This window comes from Capsicum annuum, chromosome 2, assembly GCF_002878395.1.
Source record: "Capsicum annuum cultivar UCD-10X-F1 chromosome 2, UCD10Xv1.1, whole genome shotgun sequence".
Classification (NCBI taxonomy): Eukaryota; Viridiplantae; Streptophyta; class Magnoliopsida; order Solanales; family Solanaceae; genus Capsicum; species Capsicum annuum.
The window spans coordinates 133,610,929-133,634,706 of record NC_061112.1 but is presented as its reverse complement, the minus strand read 5'-3'; the positions used below and the strand labels follow the sequence as shown (position 1 = coordinate 133,634,706).

At 31.2% G+C, this 23,778-nt stretch overlaps 3 protein-coding genes across 4 annotated transcripts in view; all 3 read right to left on the bottom strand.

Annotated features, from left to right (window-relative positions):
- Positions 1-3,262: 3,262 nt before the first annotated feature.
- LOC107859558 (COBRA-like protein 10) lies at positions 3,263-6,343 on the bottom strand. Its single transcript, XM_016704605.2, has 2 exons — positions 5,354-6,343; positions 3,263-5,263 (listed from the first exon to the last, which is right to left on the bottom strand). The coding sequence occupies exons 1-2, from the start codon at positions 5,889-5,891 to the stop codon at positions 3,855-3,857; spliced, it is 1,947 nt and encodes a 648-aa protein (XP_016560091.1). The 5' UTR covers positions 5,892-6,343; the 3' UTR covers positions 3,263-3,854.
- A 312-nt stretch (positions 6,344-6,655) lies between these two features.
- Positions 6,656-10,241, bottom strand: LOC107859560 (CRIB domain-containing protein RIC10). Of its 2 annotated transcripts, none has more exons than XM_016704607.2 (5): positions 9,884-10,241; positions 9,629-9,771; positions 9,344-9,441; positions 9,100-9,184; positions 6,656-7,343 (listed from the first exon to the last, which is right to left on the bottom strand). In XM_016704607.2, the coding sequence occupies exons 1-5, from the start codon at positions 10,009-10,011 to the stop codon at positions 7,126-7,128; spliced, it is 672 nt and encodes a 223-aa protein (XP_016560093.1). In that variant the 5' UTR covers positions 10,012-10,241; the 3' UTR covers positions 6,656-7,125. The 2 variants fall into 2 exon arrangements, with proteins under 2 accessions (XP_016560093.1, XP_016560094.1); XM_016704608.2 differs by having other exon boundaries at positions 9,629-9,723; positions 9,884-10,237.
- Positions 10,242-22,845: 12,604 nt separating this feature from the next.
- The window catches only part of LOC107859557 (pectinesterase), a gene marked incomplete in the record, with an annotated part of 17,024 nt that continues 16,091 nt past the window's right edge, over positions 22,846-23,778 (bottom strand). The window contains 2 exon segments of the mRNA XM_047407045.1: positions 22,846-23,468; positions 23,560-23,772. Coding sequence (XP_047263001.1) covers positions 22,984-23,468; positions 23,560-23,772 — 698 coding nt within the window.

Below are 23,778 nucleotides of genomic sequence, written 5' to 3'. Positions count from 1 at the left end.
CCTATAATAATTGGACTAGTTTGAGTCCGTTGGTGTAGAAATACTTTGACGTTTACCAAAGAAGTGCATTAATGCAACGAATTTATCATCATAATTGAAGATGGTCCACCCTTATCATATTTTTTCTTTCTTTCTCCTGCAATATGGCTCAGATATAAATGCGTCTTAATAAAGGACACATCATTGGGTTGCTTGGAATGGAAGAACAAAACACATCTGTATTTTTTTTTTTGTACCCGCGGCTCTCGAAATATTAAATTCCAATACCTAGAATTATACATGCTATAAGAAAAGCTAGCTTTATTAACATAAGAGTAATACTCCCTTCGTTTCATAATAGTTGACCCCTATAGACTTGATACAACCAATAAGAATTTATTTTACCAAATTAACCTTATTAGTTATGCTTTGAAAATATAAATTGGAATATATACAACTTATTTATTCATTTAATGATAAGGGTTATTGGAAGAAAATATTAAAATCCTCTTGATTTCATTAATGAGACAACTAAATTGAAACAAATATTTTTAGAAAGAAGACCAACTAAAATGAAACGGAGGAAGTATCATTATTGTGCTAGCATTAATGCATTCCTGTTGTTATGATACATTTTAATATCTAATGAAATAAATCATCTTTTTAACATAAGAATAAAAAGAATAAGCGTAGTATCGTTATTATCTCGCATCATTATCATAAAGGAATTTCACTTGAAAAAATAATGAAATATTCTCTTCATCTCAAAAAGTTGTCTTTTTTTTTTTTTCATTTACATGTCCCTTAAAAAAGTGTCAAACCTTCCATCATTTCGGAAGATGAAAATATGGGTGAATGATTTTCTTTTTCTCAAAAAAAAAATAAAAAATATTAGGTACTACTCTATAATTAATAGCCTCAGGATATTTGGTGTCCAATTGACTCTTTGGAGTATTGATTATGTGAAAGAAACTTGTATTTACAAGGATAGCTATATGGTTGCTAATAAATGGTTTAATGGTAGAGTACATTAAAATAATTAGTCGTAGTAGATGTCAATTACTACACGTTCAACAGAGAAAGGTATGCAAGTCACCTTCAAATTAATGTTCCATATAGTAATGTGTGGCATTAAAATCAGCTGTCTTAAGATCACCTTCAACTTCAATGGAAAAATCATGCCGATGTGAGATGGTTAAGAGGTGACGGTTGGAGGTTTGTTGGGGCGGGGGAGGGGGGGGGGGGGGGGGAAGGGGCTGCGAAGTCTGTTATGAAATTTATTCCCCCTACTTTCATTATAGAAAAGTCACTTTCCTCATTTCTACGGATATTTTGACCAATCATGAAAAATTTAAAAAAATTTTTCATAAAAAAATTTTTCTACTTACCAATTACGCCCTAAAATATGACTAATATTTTGTTAACAACCATAGTTTCTAGCTACTACTTCACATAAACATATAACTTGTGCTTCTAGTATGATTTATTAAATTATATAGTATATTGCTATTTAGATAGAAATATCAGTTTGTGTTGTAATATTTTTCCAAGAAAAATGGGAATATAATATACATCATGCAGTTCAACTATAAAGACAATGTATCGTGCAATTCAACTATAAAGACAATGTATTATGTTAGCGTTGTTAGATATTAACTTACATTTGTTCGGATGATTGTTACATTTATCATTTCATAATGTGTCTTATTGTATTGTTTTGATAAATAATACTCCTATAAAGTTTGAACACTTGATTTCTTGTTTTATAATGTCATGCACTAACAATATAAAGCATAAGCTTACAAATTAGGTGAGGTAAAGTTGTAAACTTGAATTATTAAATATTAAGCAAGGAAGCTAGATGACAATTTATTTTTTTTGTCAAAAAAGGTAACAACGGGATTATCAAATCTACTGTTACATATATGGTGCTTTTCATCATTGCATAATAACAAATATTAGATTTAAAGTAACAATACGATATTATAATACAATAGCTTCATGAATAATCAGTATATCTGGGAGAGCATAATGAGCAAACTTCTGGTAACAAAATATAAAACACCTACAGGAGAGTATACATATGCCACTATGTCAGTACTGTTAGCCCATAGTTTGCAGGATATTCTCTATCCTTGTGTTGTAACTTTGTACCACTAGTTGGAATGAAATACAACACTCCCAGGTTCACTGGGAAATTGATTCTTTTTTATTTATTTATTTTTAAATATCAATGCTGTTGCAGTTTCTCTTATTAGACTTGCCCCAATGATCTTTATTTTTGCATTCAAACATATGTTATAATCTTTGCCTTTTCTTAGTCTATTTATATTTATTGATAATGAAGCAATACTATTGATCTTTTGAATGTTCTTGCCATCTTTAACAGTAGTACTCCCTCCTTTTGAATTTGTTTGTCTCATTTTGACTTGACATGAAGTTTAAGAAAGTAAAGAAGACTTTCTATTGGACTCCCTCAACATGTTTTCTGCTTGAGGATTAACACTTAAGTGAAATGACCAAAAGGCAGAAGCATATGAATATGCCTGATGGAGTCCAATGTGACCGATTGAGTTATGAATTTGGTTGTTTTGGCTTAAGGAGTGCAAAATAGAAGAACAATGGAAACCGCAAGAACAGTTATGTTACAATCAAGCGCTTACCGTTATATGAAAGTTATAGTAACTGATAGCAAAGGCACAATAACTTTATTTCTTAACTAAACACACCAAGCAAGCGTCATGTTCAATCATGACTCTGGCCCAGGCCATCCCAGCCTCTCATGGGTCTTGCCATATGCAGGATGTTGGCATTACCTAGCAAATTATTCTTGGTTTATATTAGTTTCCACTGATATGCTGAGAAGAATAAAGAGAATTTTAGAGGGTAAATATAAGATCTAGGGTGTTGATGATCGCTGTTCATCGGAGAAACACTTGCACAACATGGGGATTGTTCCTAGGTGGTTAGGATCAAACAAAGATTGGGAGGTTACTTCTTTCTGCTCACGTTTTCTCTGTTTCTGCTTTGTCGTCGTAATGGATATCATAACATTAGAAGATCAGTTGTTTGGTTGAAGTTGCAACTTTTAATCAACATGTGTTTTGTGTCCCTGTTTTTCCATGTATTACAACTTTTGATAGCCTATCAGTTTCAAGTTTCAACAACACAACTTGTTCAATATAGCAATGGCCATCCCCGAAATACTTATCCTCCCTTGGTGTTTGCACCACATCAAACAATTAATCATAGAAATCACAAATTAAAGTGCAAATACGACTTATGATAGAAGAAGGTTATATTCAAGATACATGTCCGCTGCAAATAATAGGTGCCGGTAAGTTTTTCCTGGCCATTGTGTCTATCCAAAGTACAGAAGAAAGGATGCGTGATCAATAACACAAAAAATTGTAATCATAATTACGGAGTTTCCATTTGCCATGAAATAGAATGTATTGTTCGCACAATCCGGAAAAAGGCACTTGATAAATGGAGCTTAGCTTACAAACTGCATACTTTCTCTTTTAAGGGTACCAATGGTGCCATGCCTGCTTATGATCCTCTAAATTTTGTACAAGTAAGACCATGTTTTGGATTAAACAACTCTTTCTTTCTTCTTTTTTCCTTTTGCCAGTCTTTCGGTGCTTTATGAGCCTCACTGTGCATTTATTTGCAGCGCGCAGCCACAAGAAGCATTCTGCAAAATGTGATTCTGGTGCTCTTAATACTGATAATATCAATCCATTTATCATATTTGGATATGATTCTACACTATTGTGAGGTTAGAACGGAAACTTTCCCAGGCAGTGTGTTTCATTTGACAATCTCTTACCATATACTTGAAATGTACAGCCAAAAACATGCTCAGCTTTCAATCATTGCAGGTCTTTTAGCATCAGCAAGAAGGTTATCAATGTTATGACGGTGATAACCCAAGAGTTTGCACGCCATTTTCTTCCATCTGCTGCTAAAAGACGAGTGGGAAGTGCACATTCTTCCCCATTGAATAGCAACCTTGTTGGAAACCCATCTCCAGTTAATATATCAATACCTTTTAACTTCTTATTAAATCTGAGGACAGATTGTTGCTTTCCGGGTACTCTAGGCTGTCCAGGTTTTTTTCCATCTGCTTCTGCTAACAAGTAATTTAAGCCAGGTAGTCCTTCCAAGAAAACTGTATCATTCATGTTTCGAAGTAAAGTTCCATTGAAAGAAAAAGCTTGTGCAAAGCCAGAACCGGTTTTCTTGAACTGGATTCCAACGAACCAGTCCACAAAATTAATTTCACCCCAGTTGAATAGAGTAATCCTAGCAGTCCATCCTGTTTTGTAGTTTGAATCGATATGCCAATTTATGCTAACCCCACAGTTGTCGCCACAAGGTAACTGCTTAGGGACGTGATAGTGCTTTAGTTTAGCCCAATACAGGGTTTTATTTCTTCTGTTTGCGAATGGAACAAGAAGTGTTTCTGGGGGAACAAACAATCCTGGTGCATTTTGACTACATTTAGCAGAACTGTCACAACCACATGCACAAGTGTTGCAGGGGATTGCAGATTCATTATAATAGGCACTGTATGAAACACAGCACCGGTTCGCTCTATGTTTAGGCTTTGTGATATTGCAGACTATTTGCCAACTTGCAATAGCTGTGACAGTAGCTTGAAGTCCAGTTGGATCAGAGAATTGTGTTTCGTCTACTCTTAATGCCTGTCCACATTTATACTCCGGATTAAGAATACCGACTATTTTCCATCTTTCTGGAGGGTAAAGAGCTGTTCGGTTCAAATCTGGTGGAAGCTTATACACCTGTAACTGAAACACAGACTTTGAATTGGTTTCATTCATTATACTTGGCATGATGCTACCATTTCTGCAGCAGAATGGCAACATGCCTACATCTTTATCTTGAGCTCTATCTGGAGGCAAATCAGCTATGATAGGCTTCTTTTCACAGTTCATGACTTTAGAAAAATCTAAGTCTTGATAGTACTGTGCTGCAGCACCATAGACGCAATCCGAATAGTCTTTCCTGCGAGTATATGCACCCCTCATCGAGTATATGAACTCCCCTCTCATCCATTCCCAAGTTAAATTCCATTGATCAAGGCGTCCCAAAGGATTGACATTTTGTATGGTCACTTGTGCTTGATAGTTACTAGGATAGGCTTGCAGAATATCATAAGAGATCAAAAGATCACCATTTTGGCGTGGGAAATACTTGGTTGTGAAATTTTTAACCTTAATTTTTGGATCTTTCACGCAGCAGACATGCATAGTTGTTGCTGTCACACAATAAACAAAAACAAAGATTCAGAGTTCTATCAACAGTCGCAACAAACATGTTCACTCACATAGCTGATAAACGCACTTACATTTGCGAATTGCTGATGGACATTTGTATCCATCATTGACAAGTTTAATAGTTTTAGGCATGGGATAACCTGGTGACCTGATTCCAAACTGTGTACCTGTTAACTCAATCTCAGCTTGAATTTGTGTAAAATCACCAGCAGTATCAATCGACGTTTTCAAATCTGTCTGAGGATAACCAGCTAGGTAAGTTCCATTTCCAACAGGAGCTGGGAAATCATCACCGCTTACTAAAACAGCATTAGTAGCTGAGACTAAAAGCTCGCGATTTTGAAATCCGATGAACATTTTCCAGTTCTTGAGCTCATATATACCTGCATTAAGTACTGTCGCCGTAGCCTTAAAGGCCCAGGCTTGTGCAGTTGCATTCTTTACGTGGGGAAGCTCTTTGGTTCTAGAGATGAACACATAGGATAAGAAGATACCATTGCAGTCATTTTCTGCGGGAGGAGGTGCAGGTGGTGAATTTCTATCATAGTCTTGTCCCTTAATATTGACTGAAAACAAGATTATGTAAAAGATAATGGTTTTGGAGACCATCTTCAATGATTTTTTCCAAATTCCAATAGTGTCATTTTGATTTCAAGATTTGGAAAAAAGGGAGAAAAAAGGGGGAAATAGAAGAGAAAAAGAGACATTTGGGATGATAATCTTGAATTAAGCCAAGACTCAGTCAGAACTCATGATTTTTTTTTTCCTCCATGTAAGCTACGACTGAAATGGCGGGACTAAAACTACCAACGGTTATTCAATCTTTATAATTATTTTTTAATTAATTATGTTATATTTTTGGTACTTTGGTTATAAATTACTTGACCATTTTGACCTTTAGATCCTTTAGCAGTATTGATTCTGCTGTGTCCAAATCATGTTATTTTAACACTTTTCCCAGCTCAATTTTTTGATAAATGGAGTGAAAAAGAAACAAAAATTATAGATTTAAGAAAGGCAGTCATTCCCCAAAGGGTAGGCCATATTGTTAGAGGATTTCATGCAAAAGGGGCATGAACTCCTTTTACATATAGAAGGTCTTATGTGAAACTTATTTAGTAGTAGAGTTGGTAAAGTTGTCATGTGACCAGGAGGTCACGGGTTCAAACCTTGGAAAGACTGCGTACAATACACCCTTGTCCAGACACCACTCATAGCGGTAGCTTTAGTGCACCGAGCTGCCTTTTTTGTTTTAGAGTATGTGAGGGCATTTTAAGATCAAATAAGGCTGCAACACTGTATTGAAAACATTGAGGTTCAAACAAGAAGTTATCCACAAAAAGAATGTTGATATCCAGACTCATAATGTAAGGTAGAACAAATCAAGAACAGGAAAACCAGGATGATGAGAGAATCCCTGGAGTTTGTTCAAATCAAATAATTAGCATTAGTACAATCTTAAACCAATACACTAAATGATTCAACTCTTTACACGATCCTTCCTCGTTGTAGTTCCAAGAAGAGGAACGATAAAACTACGAGAAAAATAAATAGCGAAATAAAAAAAGAAAGAAAAGAATTTATCACTCTCCCAAAACATAGTCATAGTTTTGGAAGTTCTAAAGTTTTTCACCTTGTATTTCACATCTCTAAGCCCTCCTACTACTTTTTTTGTTTTCTTCCATATTACTTTATAACATTTGCGGTGTAACACTCTCTACAACTACTCAAGTTTCTATACCCTCCTCGCGTTTCTCTTCAATCCTTTCATGAGGACTATGAACAACTCCGATAGCTAGGCAATGACAGAATTCTCCCCAGTTTGAGCTACAGGTTTGTAACATTAAGCCACTTCTATGTTTAGTGGTTTAGCATTGCCTTCGACAAATTTAGCCTTGGATTTTTCTGCTCGTGATGACCTAGATGAGGATGATGAACCAGACCTGGGAGAGGATGTCGATTTGGGCTTCATCCTCCGCTTCTGTTTCTTAGGAACCACTGAAGGTGTTACATCCCTGTAAAGATCAGATGTTTGTTGCTGTCTCATTGACTCTGTGTAATCTGTCAAAAAGATGCGATTAAAAGCTATAAAATAAGTATCTACCAAAATCAGGATCGATAACATTCTTTATGTACTCGGACTCTTCAAAAATGGCGATGGGTGTGTGTTGAATCCTCCCAAAATGGTGTATTTTTTGAAGGATCCGACACGGGTGCAGCGACGTTTTTGAAGAGTCCGAGCAACTTAGACAAACTTTTGGCTTTATTTTGTTAATCAACTAATATCAAGAAATTCAAAAAGTTGGCATTAGAAATCCGTACATCACATGAAATGTTAAATGTTCATACACGATATTGCTCATTTTCGGCATTTCTTATAAGCTACTTGAATATGGAAAGATATTGAAAAATTAGTCCTCACTGAAATATATAAACTAAGAGCAATGCAACCAAGTTGAATGACCTACAAACACACTGCTCATCAGAATTTGAAATAGCATCTTCTGTCCATCAAAGTTCTTTCAAGAAAAATCAACTTGCACTTCCCTAATCATATGTTTACGCTGAATGTCACGTGTCAAAACTAGTAATGTTGCATAATAGTGAGCATGCCTTAAATCTTAGCAAAACTAGTTGTTGTTGTTGTTTTTTCTCCAAGAGAAAAAAGCACAGAATAACTTTATTAAACTTGGATTAGCTTAGCTTTAAAGAGAACTAAGATGAAAAACTTAATTGAGAAAAATGCTTGTATTACTGGTCAATTGAATGATTCCTCTGTTTCATGATTCCGACTCAAAGAATAATTTACAATATATATACATATATTCATTTCTAATATATTCATTTCTAACCTTTTCACAGAGTTCAATAATCTTTTTTTAAAAAAAGGGCAGCCCGGTGCACTAAAGCTCCCGCTATGCACAGGGTCCTGGGAAGGGCCCCACTACAAGGCTGTTTCCAAGACTTAAACCCGTGATCTCCTGATCACATGGCAGCAGCCTTACCAGTTACTCCAAGGCTCCCCTTCGATTGTTCAATAATCTAGACGTTATGAAATTACTATTATTAGTGTGTGACTGGTACTAGACAATATTTGTCCAACAGCCAAGATTATTCTAAAAAAGGGCATCAAAAACTGTCCCTTTCTGGTGCCAAGTTAAAGACCTTTCTGTGACAGATAAGTACAAAGCTTTCCCTGGTTTGAGGCAAAGAATCTTAATTAGGGTCCCTTTGGATGGAGAGCTTTGGCCCTAAGTAAGTTCATTTTCACCTACTTAGATTTACCTAATATAATTTGGATTTCAAATGCAAACTGCAATCACATTTCATTAAACCATTACTTTAGGTTCACTTCAAAAAAAAAAAAACACTTGACAATATGTCATTTGAAATCTTAGCACATTTAAATATATATATAAATTTGAATTCCCCTAGGAGATACAGACCCTTAAAGGAAAAACTAAACAAGACAGAAGATATATATATATATATATATATATATAAAGAAAAGAATTGCACTGTCTCTTTTATTGTATACATGGGTACAAAACAAAGGACAAGTTTATCATACTTCAATCAACATATCAACCCGTGACAAAACACTAGTGCCATTGGGACATTGTCTTATTATACACACTGCACACATGCGTTAAAGCAACATATCAGACAATTTCTTGATTCTTTCCAAATGATTCCAACTACTCAATATGTAAGACATCTTTTGATCATTATTCTAGGCTTGTCACAAGACAAATTGGTAGTGTAAGGAGCACAAACATGAGGGGAAAGGAGAGCTATTAAGAAGCAAAATATTAACCTTGAGATGCCCATGGAGAATGTGCAGAACCAGAATTACCAATAGAAGTTGCTGCAAATTCAGGCCCAGTCTTGAATTCATTCATCTATAAAAGTTCCATAAAGAACCAAAACAAAACAAACAAAATATTAGGTCTATGAGAAGAGAAAAAAAAAACAAAGAAACTTTCATACAAAATGATGAATTTTGAGAAGGGTACACATAAATGTGGACCACAGAATGATGCAAAAAATGAAATACATACCCAACTAGGTGCACTGCCTGATTGTCCATCCCAACCAATATGTGCCACATGCTTAACATCAGTTGGATATCCAATCTCTATCTCCCTCTCCTTCACAACTGTAATCAAAAACCAATTTTCACCCAAGTCAAAAGATTTAACTCAATTTTCCTTTTTTTTTTTAAAAGAAGGAATTGATCCATGTGGTCCAGCCCTTCCTCAAACCCTCGATAGCCGGAGCTTTAGAGTACCGATCTCTTTTTTTTTTTTTTTGAGATATGGGGCTAAAGGGGAAAAGGCACTTACCAAAAATATTAGAAATGTATTTGTAGATCCCCTTCATTTTGGTTCCCATAGAAGAAGAGTGTGTAAATCCCCAATGCAACAACAACAACCACCCTCTGCTCAGAGATGAAACAGAATACAGATAGAAGGGCCAATTCCTTTGCCTAACAAAATAAAAAAAATAAAAAAAATTGCAAATACGATGATAAAAATTTGACCTTTAATTGCATAATGCAAAGATTGAATCTTTTTTGTTTTTTTGAATGAGTATTCTACCTTTCTTGATAAAAGCTGATACAAAAGAAAGGGTTATTAATTGTCCTCAACTTCCTGCTACATTGCCCACTGTCCTCTTTCAAGTGTCCTAGGCATAATAAAAATGTAACAACCAAGAAACCAACCATGCAAAAACAATAGAGGCCAGAGAGAGCAGCTGATAAAAATCCAAAAAGAAGAAGTGAGATAGGTGGGAAATGGTAGAAAAGGAGAGTTGAAGAAGAATTAGGACAAGAAGGGAAAGAGAGAAGTTAGAGGTGGACAGCCACGAAAACCTCCCAAAAAGAAAGGGGTTGAGCTTTGTTTACAAAGAATGAGGTACTAACTACAAAGGGGGTGCGTGGGAGGGTGGAAATTTAATATTTATAAATATAATAGGGAAAATAGCACTTTTATTCCCTCAAATATCAAGAAATTATATGATATTGGTCATTTAGAGTTTCGATTAATCATATTCAACCTTCAGTTAATTGATATGTGCACTTTTGATCCTTCTGATCATGGACATCCCGGGCATCAGAGCTTTCGCTATGCGCAGGGTCCAAAAAAAGAGAGCATTACAGTATTCGCAATGTGCAAAGTTTAAAAAAAAAAAACAAATCACATGGATCTATTTTGCGCAATCTTTACACTTTTTGTTAGGTGTTGTTTCCACGGCTTGAACCCACGATCTGTTTACATGGCAGCAACGTGGCCTTCTAATCGTGAATCTTCAAAAAATTTTAAAATAATAAAATGTTAAACCACTCAATTATTGATGCATTATGCAACAAAGATAATATATCAGTATACTCCCATCAAATCAGAACTTGAAAGAATGCATAAATAATGTTATGGAGCTTCCCTGTTGAGAAAAGTGGAGTTTGGGGAAGTAAGTACAAAGTCAGTGTCGTTGTCTCGAAGGTGAGAAGGAAAAGTTGTTTCTGATAGATCCCCGACTTAAGACAAAACTAATCTAGAAAGGACATAATATAGAAACAAGAAACAATTGAAACATAACAACAAATAATAATAAATAAGACTTTCACAAAATAATATCACAATCAACAATAGGCAGTCAGACACCACCGAGATTGAACAATGAAACTACCATCATAGCATGACAACTGCTAGTACATACAATAAGACAAAGCACTCTACCTATTAGCCAAGACGCGCACCTCTCCATTAACCGTCTACCTAATTCGCATTCTCTATATCTTCAATTATTGATGCATTATGTTAACTTATATTGATACTCCATATTTAAGAGTAATAAAATTTCAAAAAATAATAATCTAAATATCACATATTTCTTATATAAAGAGAGTAAGAGAGCAGAAACACACAATTCAAGTAATTAATGGTCATAATATACTTAGTCAAATATTATGAGGACTAAAATTAGAATTTATTAATAATTAAGGGATAAATAATATTATCATCCCAAAATAATACTCAAAACAATAAAAATAGCAATGGGTTTAAGACATAGAATATCCGAATTATTCTAATAATTAAAAATGGAAAATGATGAGAACCATACTCCACCACTACAACGTAAATTAAGTAAATGACATTCCGGGGTGTGGTTTGGTACAAAGAGAAGTTATCCATGAATTAACAAGGTAGGGATTAGTAATTCAGAGATTAGTAATAAAAGAATTATTTTTTATCATATATTTGGTTTATTGTATTAAAAACTAGATCTATCATATATTTAAAACTCAACAACTTTTTTTTTTTATAATTATACCCTTAAATTTTTATGAGATTTTCTACTTTATTTAACTAGTCAAGTTTCTCACCCTTTGCGCAATCTTAAAAAAATTAAAATATAAATAATAATTCTCACTCCGCTTAGTTGATCATTTATTTCTTTGAAAAAAATTGAGTTTATTTAGTCAAAAAAAATTTAAAACAAACAAATAATTGTCATATTATAGAGAAATAATTTTTAAAAAATGTAAAGCACACTATGTAAGAACATCACGGATTGTTGATAATATAATTTTAGATTTTCAAATTATATATTTATTTGACAATAATTTTTTCTATTTAAATTAATCCGTCTGTAAATTGAACAATTACAAGATAGCATAAATGTAGTTCACATTCGAAACTATCAACCAACATAAGGAAGTAATGATATTTAAGCACTTGATCCAAACACGCAAAGTAAAAAAAAAAGTTGGCAAATTAAAATGTAACCTAACAACCAAATTTATAGTGATTAAATTTAAAATGAAACTTAAAGAAAAATTTAATAAAAAGAATTGAGGGGTAGTTGAGTCATTTAATTCTCTTATCCATGTATTATTAAGCCATGGATAAGTAATCCCATGGTTTCTCAGGGATAAGCTAATACACTCTATGGTGTATTAGCTATTTATGTATTAGGTGGGATTAAATTTAAATTGGGCAACCAAACATTATACATAGGTGGATTAATTTTTAATTCATGAATTATTTTATTTAATACGACCTACCAAACGAGTCCTTAATGAATTATTGTTATAAGTAGTGTTGTAAATGTTTTGTTGGCGTATAAGGTGGCTTTGTTGTTGAAAGAGTAAATTTCGAAGTCTTGTCTTTCTTTTCTTTTCTAGTGTATATCTATATCTCTATCTCTATTTATAATCTATATCTGTCATCTATATCTATATAATATTAAAAGTGTAAAAATTCTTACAAAAGTGACTTGAACTTTTTGTCTTTCGTTAAAAGACTTTGCAGTAGACAAAATCATCTTTTCACTATTTTCCTTTAAATAATTATCATTTAATAATTAGTCTAATATTTGAGACTTTAAAACTAATTAGGAATCATTTTTTATGTGTTAAACTAGGAAAATATCCTTTTATTAGTCAAAATTAAATCTTCTATAATTAAAAAAAAATACTGTAAGGGATCCTAAACCTACCGCATTTTTATTACATTCAACATAAATCATGATCATAATATTGCTCCAACAAGGTGATCTTCGTACTTTTATAGGTTTTTAATTCAAATTTTGTTCTCTTTATTTTGCCTTTTTTTAAAAAATAAATAAATTAATTTTAGTGTTAAAAATTATTTCGTTAACTTCTAATTTTTATGTGTTTTTTCTTTTCAATTTTCTCCTTTCTGTTTGTGTGAGGTTTACTATTGAACTTATTCTTCTTCCTTTTTTTTTTTTTTTAATAATTTTACATATATCGTATTATGATTTGTCGGGCCATAAGCAAATTATACAAATCGATTTAACAGAATATAACAATGACGATTCACGGTTATGCATGTATTGGATAATCATAGTCTTTTGCTTTAAATTCACTAGCAGCTTGTATTTGATATTATAATCTGCCAACTCAATTATTTAATTGGTAATATTATGAACGTATTTGGGATTTTATTATGCGTTATAGGATTAGTGGAGCAATCTATTTCTCATCAAATGGGAGAAGAATTTTATTTAAAATAGCAAGCGATTTCTCCCGCTTAATATATAGATATGGTATGTACGATACTGGTATTTACAATTCTTTTATATTATTATTGGCACTATTATTTTCTTGCTATTCTTCTTACATATTGAATTAGTTATACCAACATTATTTCTCTTACTCACTTCTTGATTTTGGTCTCTAATGTATAGATTAGTAATATGTGAATCAATTATGCTGAAATTGTTTCCCCTATTCACTTTTGCTGATTTGGTATATTAAGGATAGTGCTATCTTAACCATAAATGAAATTATAAATTTGAAATTAAATGATGTACTCAAACAAGGACATTTTCAAGAAGGTTCTTTATATATTTAATAGTTTAATTTTAAATACAGAACCTCTTTTAGATTTATGTACAAAAAATATGTAAGGCTCGAGAATTTCATTTAATTGCATTAAATGTGTCATAATCTTTTAGTTTCTGTTGTATTTATAATTGCCAATCATACTTAAGGTAATTGATTTGTGGGAATAACCCACTAACAATTGAACATGATCTTCTTCTTTTTTTCTACATTTTTTTGTGATTTTAATTTTTGATTCAAATTGTTTTTTACATTCATATTATCATCTTCTCTCTTTTGATTAAAAAAATTTAAACAAAATAAACATATTGTGTTGAATGAAGTAGCCAAAATCAATGGTTTGTCTCTTTTCTTTTCATTTTCTTTATTTAATTTTGACTTGATTTTGATTATGTTATTTAGCTATATATTATGGTCTGTTAGTTGTTAGTATTATAGTTCATTAAATTTATTTGTTAAATTCAAAATATAAGGTTATCGTTAAGTGTTAAATCTTGATATGCATAGATTTTACTTGGGTATAATAGATGTTGTATTGCTTTTTTACTTCAATATCTTCTTCAATTCGCTTATTTTCAGGTATATGAAACACATGGTCGGTTGGCAATAGAAATTGAGGAATTATTGGAATTTAATCAGCTACTCCTTTTCATAGTGGGAAGACTGAGAATTTATCATAACTTCTTAAAATCCTAATGTCTCTGTGAAGTTTCTTATATGCTAATGTGTTTGGAGCACTTTCATGTCGTTTATATTCAGTTGGACACTTCTTTATTTGAATGTTGTTGAACCCTTTTATGGTCAAATTTTTGTACTATACTGATTAATTTTTAATAGAAGTGTTTTGATATGTGTTGTTGGATGAGATTATAATTATAGTCGAAGAATAATTGAAGAAAATAAAATATTTTTGGAGTGAGTAACGGATCTTTCACTTTCTTTAAGTGATCGAGTTAACTCCACTGCAATATTTAGTTCAGAAACCTCAAAGGACCTTTACTTAAAGTGGATTTTAATGTTTTTATATGATTTTGTATGAATATATTAATTTTTTATTTAAGTATATTTCGTATATAATAAAATTATCAATTTATTTATTAATCAAGATATGTTTTCTTTTATAATGTCGAAATGATTTTATAAAATCGACGCGCGAGACGTGTACCCTAAACTAGTGGAAATTAAGTTTTTCAACAAGGAAACTTTTCATTCATAATATTTAGAATTTTGAAATTAATTAAAATTTTGATTATTAATTTCCTCATTAAATTAGGTAGGAAATCCTAATATTTATGAACTTTTCATTAAAATTTACCTTATATAAATTATTTTCTCCATTTAAACTATATCACATAATTATAAAATTCTTTTAACACCAATTTGCTCTTAAATTGGTTCACATATTTCTCAGTTCTCATAAATAATTAAGAGATGTCATAAAGAAGAAACAAAATATGGGTAGGAAAGGAGAAGATATTGATTTGCGAGAAAAAACTATGGTATACAAAGCAAACCTCATGATGAACGTTGAACATCATGCCATAATAAAATTAGTCAAAATTTGGAGAGGATCAATGAAGAAACTTTGAAAGATCTTGAGCTTTTCATGGAGATGAATCGAATTGTATACCTAATTTAACTATTTTTTTAACTAATTAGTATAGATCATAGTACCTGTATTGAAGATCAGGTATGACAATGTAGTTTCTGAGTTTAGTTGTCTTTTTCCTTTGTTTTGGTTTACAATTAGCTTTAGATTTGTATAATTTAAAAACCAAGAATCTATTGATTTTGATGCGTGACTGATATTCTACTCTTTAATTAATACATGTGGTAGATTAATTGAGTTTTGAAAAAATTCTGTACAATAATTAGGTTTTAATTTATTATTTTGAGTTCTCTATTATTGTATTATTTTGTTCAAATTCTATTTTATTACTATCCAATTTTTCCTTCTTAATAAAGGTTCTAAACAAATGTTCGATCGAGTTTTGCGAATTTTTTATGTAAATATTAGATATTTTTTTGGTAAGCATGATCAGTAATATTACATATTAAAACAACAGAGGGAGGGGTCAAGAGGCACTATTAGGAGTATCTAAAGGTTAGGGTTAATCATATTATTATGAAATTTCGATTATCGTATTATTTCATTGTACTTTATGTTCTATTTTTATCTACTATTTTATTGATTTAATACAGGTTGTTGGTGAATGTTCGGTTGAATTTTAAAATTTTTTTGTATAAAGATCATATATTTACTATTATGTTTTGAAAGTTATGTTGCATATATTGAATTTAGAAAGACAATAAATAAACTACTTATAAAAGATAGTATAAACAAACTTTTATTAGATATTAATTTGTAAATCTATATCTAATAAAACTTAGTTATATATGATACGAAATATGTGTAAATAAAATATACATGAATATTGTGTAAATTTGAAGAATGATAGTGCATGAGTTGGTCTAAATCATATAAATTAATTATTATTTATGCAATGACAATATATTAAAATAATTTTTTTATCATGATAAAATAAGTAAAGTGAAAAGAAAGAACATAAGTCAATAAATGGTTTGTAAAAAGAAAAAGATAAGCTAAGACACGACAGACAATAATATGTATAACATATAATAGTTATTTATCTTATTTAAATATATATAACATATATTTATTTTAGCATTAGCTCCTACCTTTTACGTAATAATTTTATTTTTATATATAATTTTATTAATTGACATGAAATACACGTACAAAGTACGTATTCTAAACTGATATATCCTGTAAGTATACAGAAAATTGTTGAAATTAAAAATGATAATAATAATTTAAAAACTATCTCAATTTTCCAAGAAAAAAGAAGTGATACTTTTTGGTTTGTCTATGAACTGATCAATAATATACAACTAGGGTGGATATAGATTGTTTAAATCAGGTTTATTTAAACTCATAACTTTTAAAAAATATATTGATAGTAAAACTTTCAACGATGAACATAAATCTATGTAAAAATTTATAAAACTGATAAGAAGTAAGGCCAGGTTTATGTATATATATATTTTTTTGGACCCAATTTATGGGACTAAAATGAATTTTTTGATATTGTTGTTGGTAATAATTAATTTATATGAATTCATCTATATCTATAATCTATAGCTATATCTATAATCTATAATTTATAATCTATAATCTATAATCTATATCTATAATCTATAATCTATAATATATTAAAAGTGTGAAGACACTTAGAAAAGTGATTTAAACTTTTTGTCCTTCATTAAGACACTCTCCTTTAGACAAAACTGTTTTTTCACTATTTTCTTTAATTTATTATTTAATTATTTTTATTATGTTAACTAGATTCCTAAAATAAACGGGATTCCTAAAATATATGAAAGGGGAATCAATTAATATTTTTCTATGTACTGATCAATTAAAAAAAATACTTCTAAAATAAAATAAAAAATATTACTAACATAAGACTCTATTAAGAAAATATTAAGAGTCCTAAAATATAATTTTAGATATTACTTTATTACTACCCTATGCCTCGGATCGGACTACCTGACGTGATGCTTGCTTTCTTTTCTTCTACTTAGGTACGTCCTCTTGTTTTAGTATTTTTATTTTCTTCTTCGTCTTGCCTTAACATGCATCTAATATCCTATAATAATTTAAATACCCTCAATTTCTTCACTATTTTTATCAATATAAGCGATATATCTTTTTTATTTTCATTCAAGTCATTCTTTAGCGTTAAAATTTTCGCTCAGACAAGAATTATTTTCATCAAAATTGAAGTTTTGTGATTACTATTGTATTATTTTGTTGTAGTTTACAAGTCGTAGATGAATTTTCAGGTGATAGATGTGTGTCGGTTGGCTTTGTGTAAAGGTAAAGTTTAGTTGTATAATTTTGATATCTCTATTATCATATTATTTTGTTATAGTTTACGGATGGTAAATTAGTGACGAACGGCTTTGAGAAATTTTTTGTGTAAAAGTTAGATTTAATTATATTGTTTTGATGTCTCTATTACCGTATTGTCTTATTGCAGTTTACAGGTGGTAGATGAATGTCGATCGACTTTGAGATTCTTTTTTGTAAAGGTTAGGTTTGATTAAATAAAGTTTAAAAAATAACATAAATCCCAACCTTATTAGAGTTATTTACACTCCCTCTCACTTTCTTAATTACTTTACTCTCTCTCTCAATTTATATACATAACAAGAGTGACATATCATAGAAATCTTTGTATATGACAAGACTGATATATACATAACAAGACCGATTCATATACATAACAAGTATGACAAGACCGACATATACATAACAAAGTCGATTCATATACATAACAGGGCGACATATACATAGAAAGCTATGTATATGTGTTTTTGGAGAAAAATGAATTTCTTATAATATGTTTTGAGAGATGAGATTTTTTGTAATAAGTGAAACTTAATTTGTAGGTTTGTGTAATTTTTAGTTAAATAAATTATCCAAAAGATATTGAATTTAATTATTATATTTATTTTTATTATTTAAATTAATATCCTATTTAATGTAACATTTGAACTCAATAAAATAAAGTACACGCATGAAACGCATACACCTAAACTAGTATCCATAAAAAGATGATGGATTAACGCTATGTACCTTAAAAATTGAATCGGAAAAACTTAAATTTTAGATTCACTTGACTATTTACAAACATTGAGATTCGGTATAAGTTTATAATACTGGATTGGCTTATTTATGAAATTTCCTGTCCTTGTAAACACAAATATTAATATTTAAAATATTCTTAAATATAATTAAAAACTTTATTTTAAAGCATTTCAAGTGGAATAATAATATTCATTATAAACTTTCAAAATTTTTTGTTGAGTGCTTGTCGTGACTTTCTTATTATAATTGAGTTTTCTTAAGCATTTCCAGTGCTTGTTGTGACTTTCTTATTATAATTGAGTTTTCTCTTAGGTACCATAATTGAGTTTTTCTTTAGAAAAAAAAAACATATTTTCTATATTTGACAAATTCTTATTTTTGTAAAAAAAAGTTATAGACTCTATAAGTAGATGCTCATCTCTTCTAACTTGATAACATTTATAATGTAGTCATAGGAGTTTTCAGAGTGGTGTAGGGAAAGAGAATTTGTGAGACACAAGTGTTACGGTGTCACTTATATTAATCTCTTTTATTCTGAGTGAATTGTGTGAGGTTGTCTCTCTTGAAATTTTATATATATATATTTTTTATAGTGTATTGCTCATCTCTTTTTGTGGATATAGGTCGATTGACCGAACAAATTATTGTATCTCCTTTGATATATTTCTCGCATGTCTTCTTATATGGCCTCTTTCGAGGTTTGCTTTGCTAGCTTTCACATGACACCTGATTATTTTGCATCCAACAATTGATAGTAGAGCCAAGGTATGTCATGACGAGTATGAGGATGTGGCAGAGTGGAGTGCAAGCTCGGTTTGCTCACCTTTACGAGCTTGAAAATGCACACACAAGAAGAAGATAGTTGTGAGCTTCGATTGCCATAAAATACTCATGACGCTGTTGGTGGCACATAGTGAATCTCAGAAACCCGTGGATCGTGGTAAATCATATGAAACTTAGTTCGAGGGGGAGATTGTTGAGTATCTCGATAACCCGTGGATAGCTAGTAGTAATAAGCCACGTGGAACTTAGTTTAATGGGGAGATTGTTGGGTTTACAAAAAAAAAAATTCCACATTGATCGCTGAAAAGATTGAAAATCTACATATAAGATGTAAGATCTGTTAATGGTATGAAACATTTTGGGAAAGATCATGTTGGCTTGGCCCAAAGCTGACAATCCTTGGGTTGGTTAAAAATTTCGATTTGAGAAATTTTATCAGAGCATCACTCTATTCTATAATAAAAATATTCTCCTGATTTCCTAAAATTGAAAACATAATTAACACTTTTTTAAAAGTAAACTTGATATTGATATTCATACATATTAAGTCCAAATACTCTTTGCAACTACAGCGACCTTGAATGTTCTTTCTTCTTTCAACTTTAACCAAATATTATCCAAAACGCATAAATGGCAAAGAGATCCTTATTATTATTATTTTATTTTTTTTTGAAAAAAAAAAAGATTGTATAATGAGAGTGGTTAGCTAGGTAGATAAAATTTCAGCATCAGAAAATCTTGAGTTTGCTTACTGTCAAAACATAACATGTTTATTAGCATCCTTCTTCATGGATTTCAATCCCACATGCCACCCACCCACCCTCCACCCATTCCACCTAGTCTTTTTTAGCCACATCCACTACTAGTACTTGTCCCTAAGTCACCCATGCCCACATCAATCCTTTGCTATTTCTTAAGTACTCCTCAGCTTCAATTTATATGAGTTAATTATTTCTTTGATATAGAATTTAAAAAAAAAAGATTTTTAAAATTTATGATCTAAATATTTGTGTAATTATAGTTTATTTTATCAAGGACAAAATGAGTATTTTATAATTAAATTATTACTAAAAATAAAATTACGTCATATTTGTTAGGGCTGACTAAAAAAGAACTAGTCATATAAATTAAAAGAAAGGAAATATAAAATTTGGAGTTCTTTTCCCAATTGAATAATACACTAGCTAATTGTTGTCTTACCCTTTTCAATTCATGATACACCTAGTAGAAAGCATCATATTCTTGTAAATAATCTACGTGTCTCTTAAACTAATTAGTAAATTTTGTTTAGAACTTATTTTAATTAAGCACTTAAATATACATGATAAAATATTTTTATTGAACACATTCGACTCAAATAGTCAGCAGTTATCTACGTAGAACATTTTAAATAGTTAACTTATTAGTAATGCATTATGTATAAGTTAACTATTAAAATGCATCACTTCCTTTAATTATACTTATGAGCCTCGATAATCCGTAAAACCTCAGAGTTGCTCCATCTAAGACGTGTATAATTAAAAATTATGGTATTTTATGTGGTTAATTTATCTACTTAATAAACGTTTGAGCCGTGCGTAAATTTTTTACCAAAAATTTTAAGCGAAATGTCTAATGAGAATATTTTATTAAGTAGTCAGTTTTTCTATTATTCATTCTATTTGTGTACATGTGAGATTTTTATGTGCAAATTATGATATTTCACATCTGTAATTCTGTTGACTTTAAATTTAATGTGCCATTAACTATTGGTCTACATTCTACAACATTGATCAATTACAGTCTAATTATAATTGCAAATTGCTCAAAGTCAATACAAATATATATTCTTTTCTCAATATATTGAGGTTTTTATATATACGTGCTTGTGGCATTGATTCAAGTACATCATCTTCAGCCAATCATAAAAGTCTCCTCCTTTATTCCTTTTTCGATAATTATTAAACAATATATATATAGCTCAAGTCCTCTATTTTCTCATTGGTGGTGCATATCCCCCCCCCCCCCCCCCCCCTTTTCTAATGAGTTCCATTAGTTTAAAACAAAATAATTAGTTAGAATTAAGATACCTTAATATCAGATAACGGTATGATTACCAACTGTTAGGATTTTTAAAATAAGGTCAGAAATCAGAATAAATAATCGAATCAAAATCTTTAGTTTAAATTGTTTAATCCAAATTGTATAATCCCTCTTAGAATCCTTCTCCTTTTTAAGTATAATATATTCATAGCATGCCGCAAGTCATGTGGCGTTCTCTAATTTATTTTTAATTTTACTCTCAAACATTCCACCTAATTGCTATGTGTAATTTGGAGAATGAATTTAATTTATTTTTTTTGTAGAAAACAATAATTGGAAGTTGGAACCACGATTGTATGTGATGATTGTGATTTGTTGATTCTAATGCAGCATCATGGAAGTTTCATATTGCTTCATATAGAAATGTGTTGATCACCTTCAGACAGCTGCTGCTTTTAATTTTAAGTCCAAATCTTGTGTTAGTAGTTTTGGATTATAATTTATAAATTTGTTTTGAAAATTGAGTTTTGCATGACGTTATATTGGAAATTCTGATGCAGCTGTAGATGAGAGATATGAAAGGGATGTTATAACTTAATTAGTAATTGGAATCAACTTCTTGTACTAATGAGAGACTATTTCTTTTGACAAAGATAGTATATGCCTATGACTTGACTCTTGAGAAAGAGTCAGAACTAAACTACATTAGATCTATTGAAAATAATAATCTTATCTTGCGCATTTTAATAAATGACTGATTTTTAAACTTGAATATGTACATGATCACGGACAACAACTCTTATCGTTTTGCGGAGAATTTCCTTAAACTAAACAAAATTTTTATCAAAGGCTCACTCAAAGTACATCTACCAATGGAGATTGAGGTGCAATTGTCGAGTGAATAATCTAATGATGATATTAAATGCCAATGGTTTGGTTTCTCTTGCCTTAAAAGGTAAAAGCCTAGATTTCACATCTTTTGTTAACCTAGGGAGGTCCATAAATTCAAATTTAAGCATGTAAATATTAGGTTACATATTATCGTCCCCTAGTTTTTTAATCACAGTTGGTAAAATATCACAAGTTTAATTTGGAAAAATAATATAAACGTACACTTAACTTATCATAGTTACACAAACCCCCACTCTTACAATGTAACTACAGAAATCTCAACTAATTTTGTATCTTCATCGGATGTATCAGGAGCTAATTATGTATCTCGAGTCTTGACAGACCCAAAATTGAAAAATAATGTATCGGAAACTAATTATGTATCTTTATAAAGGAAAAATATATCTTTGTTGGATGTATCGGAAGCTAATTATGTATCTCAACAGACCAAAATCAGGATTTACAGTAATTATGCAAAATGTCAAAATTTTCTGTAATTAAATTCCAAACAATCGTGATTTATGTTGTTTGCCATTTAAGTTACCCCCTTTGTGTTTATTATGCAGGTCTGAAATGGACAGAGAAATAAGTTGATAGTACCTACCTAATAAGCTGGCCCAAGTTCAAAATGATCCATTTTCAAATGCAATTTTTTCAAGCTGGCCCAAGCCTCATTTGAAACTTGAAACTTTGAAGTTCCGTTTTCCCCCAAAGCATGCATAGATTTGTCTCGTCTTTTTCATAAGTCCTAGGTAGTTATTTATGGTGTTTATAAAAAAGAAAACATACTAGTATAAGGTTATCTATCAATTTCACCATTTCCATCCAAACACTATTTATTTATAAAATTAGCTTCAACACCTAAGAGTGTTCCATAGATAATCTTTTCACCTATTTTTTATTAGCTAATTCAAACGGACTCGTGCTCGGTAAAATTAAGATACCAATAATATACACTAGGTTGAAAGCCCAGATATGAAGGACACTCCAGCATCTTTAATCCAGGACCCTCCTCCAAGCAGTCGAGACACAGTAAATTTTATGGCCTCAGAAGCTTTAGTAATAACATGATAACCCTTCCAGTTTACCCTTTTGCTAGTATCAGAACCTGGCCCATTGTTCTTGTACTCACCATAGTACAATGTATCCAAGTACAATGAACCATCCCAAGGGGCCCACCCTGCTGGATCTATATGGTTATCAATGTAAGACTCCATGTAAACCGTTGTTGAGAATTTCTTCCATGGACGTCCCAAGAATGTCTTAAAACTTTTGATAACAGGTTTTAAGTCTGAGCTTGGGGTTATTTTACAACTTTGTATTGAAGTTCCGGTGTTTTGGTTCTTATCCGTCTTGCCTTGCGCTGTTACCATGTTTTGTTGTCCGCTCGATGGCTTCCTAGCCACTATGTTGCACTTTTGAAGCACCACTGCTGCATTACCTGAAAAAAAGAAGAAGAAAAATCATCCTTCATAATAAATAAAAACTATGTTACTTCAACTTGGTCGACCGAACATTTTAATATTACTGACCAAAGATGAAATCGACAGTTCCAGTAATGTAGCAGTCCTTGTAGAACTGACGTTGGTTGTGGGCGTAGAGTGTGTCTTGATAGGCATCTATTTTGCACTTGTTGATGACAGATTTGTCCCCAGTGACACGAAGTGCCACGGCTTGGTGCCCCTTTGGTCCTGCTGTGTTTCGGATACGCATATTTTGTGCTATAAATCCGTCTGCGTTACTTGCTGCAT

Coding starts and splice junctions, on each gene's coding strand:
- LOC107859560 (XM_016704607.2), bottom strand. CDS start 10,011: ATGGTTGGTTTCTTGGTTGTTACATTTTTATTATGCCTAGGACACTTG. Junction 9,772..9,883: donor ATCAGCTTTTATCAAGAAAG/GTAGAATACTCA, acceptor TTATTTTGTTAG/GCAAAGGAATTGGCCCTTCT. Junction 9,442..9,628: donor ATACATTTCTAATATTTTTG/GTAAGTGCCTTT, acceptor TTTTGATTACAG/TTGTGAAGGAGAGGGAGATA.
- LOC107859558 (XM_016704605.2), bottom strand. CDS start 5,891: ATGGTCTCCAAAACCATTATCTTTTACATAATCTTGTTTTCAGTCAAT. Junction 5,264..5,353: donor TCCATCAGCAATTCGCAAAT/GTAAGTGCGTTT, acceptor ATTGTGTGACAG/CAACAACTATGCATGTCTGC.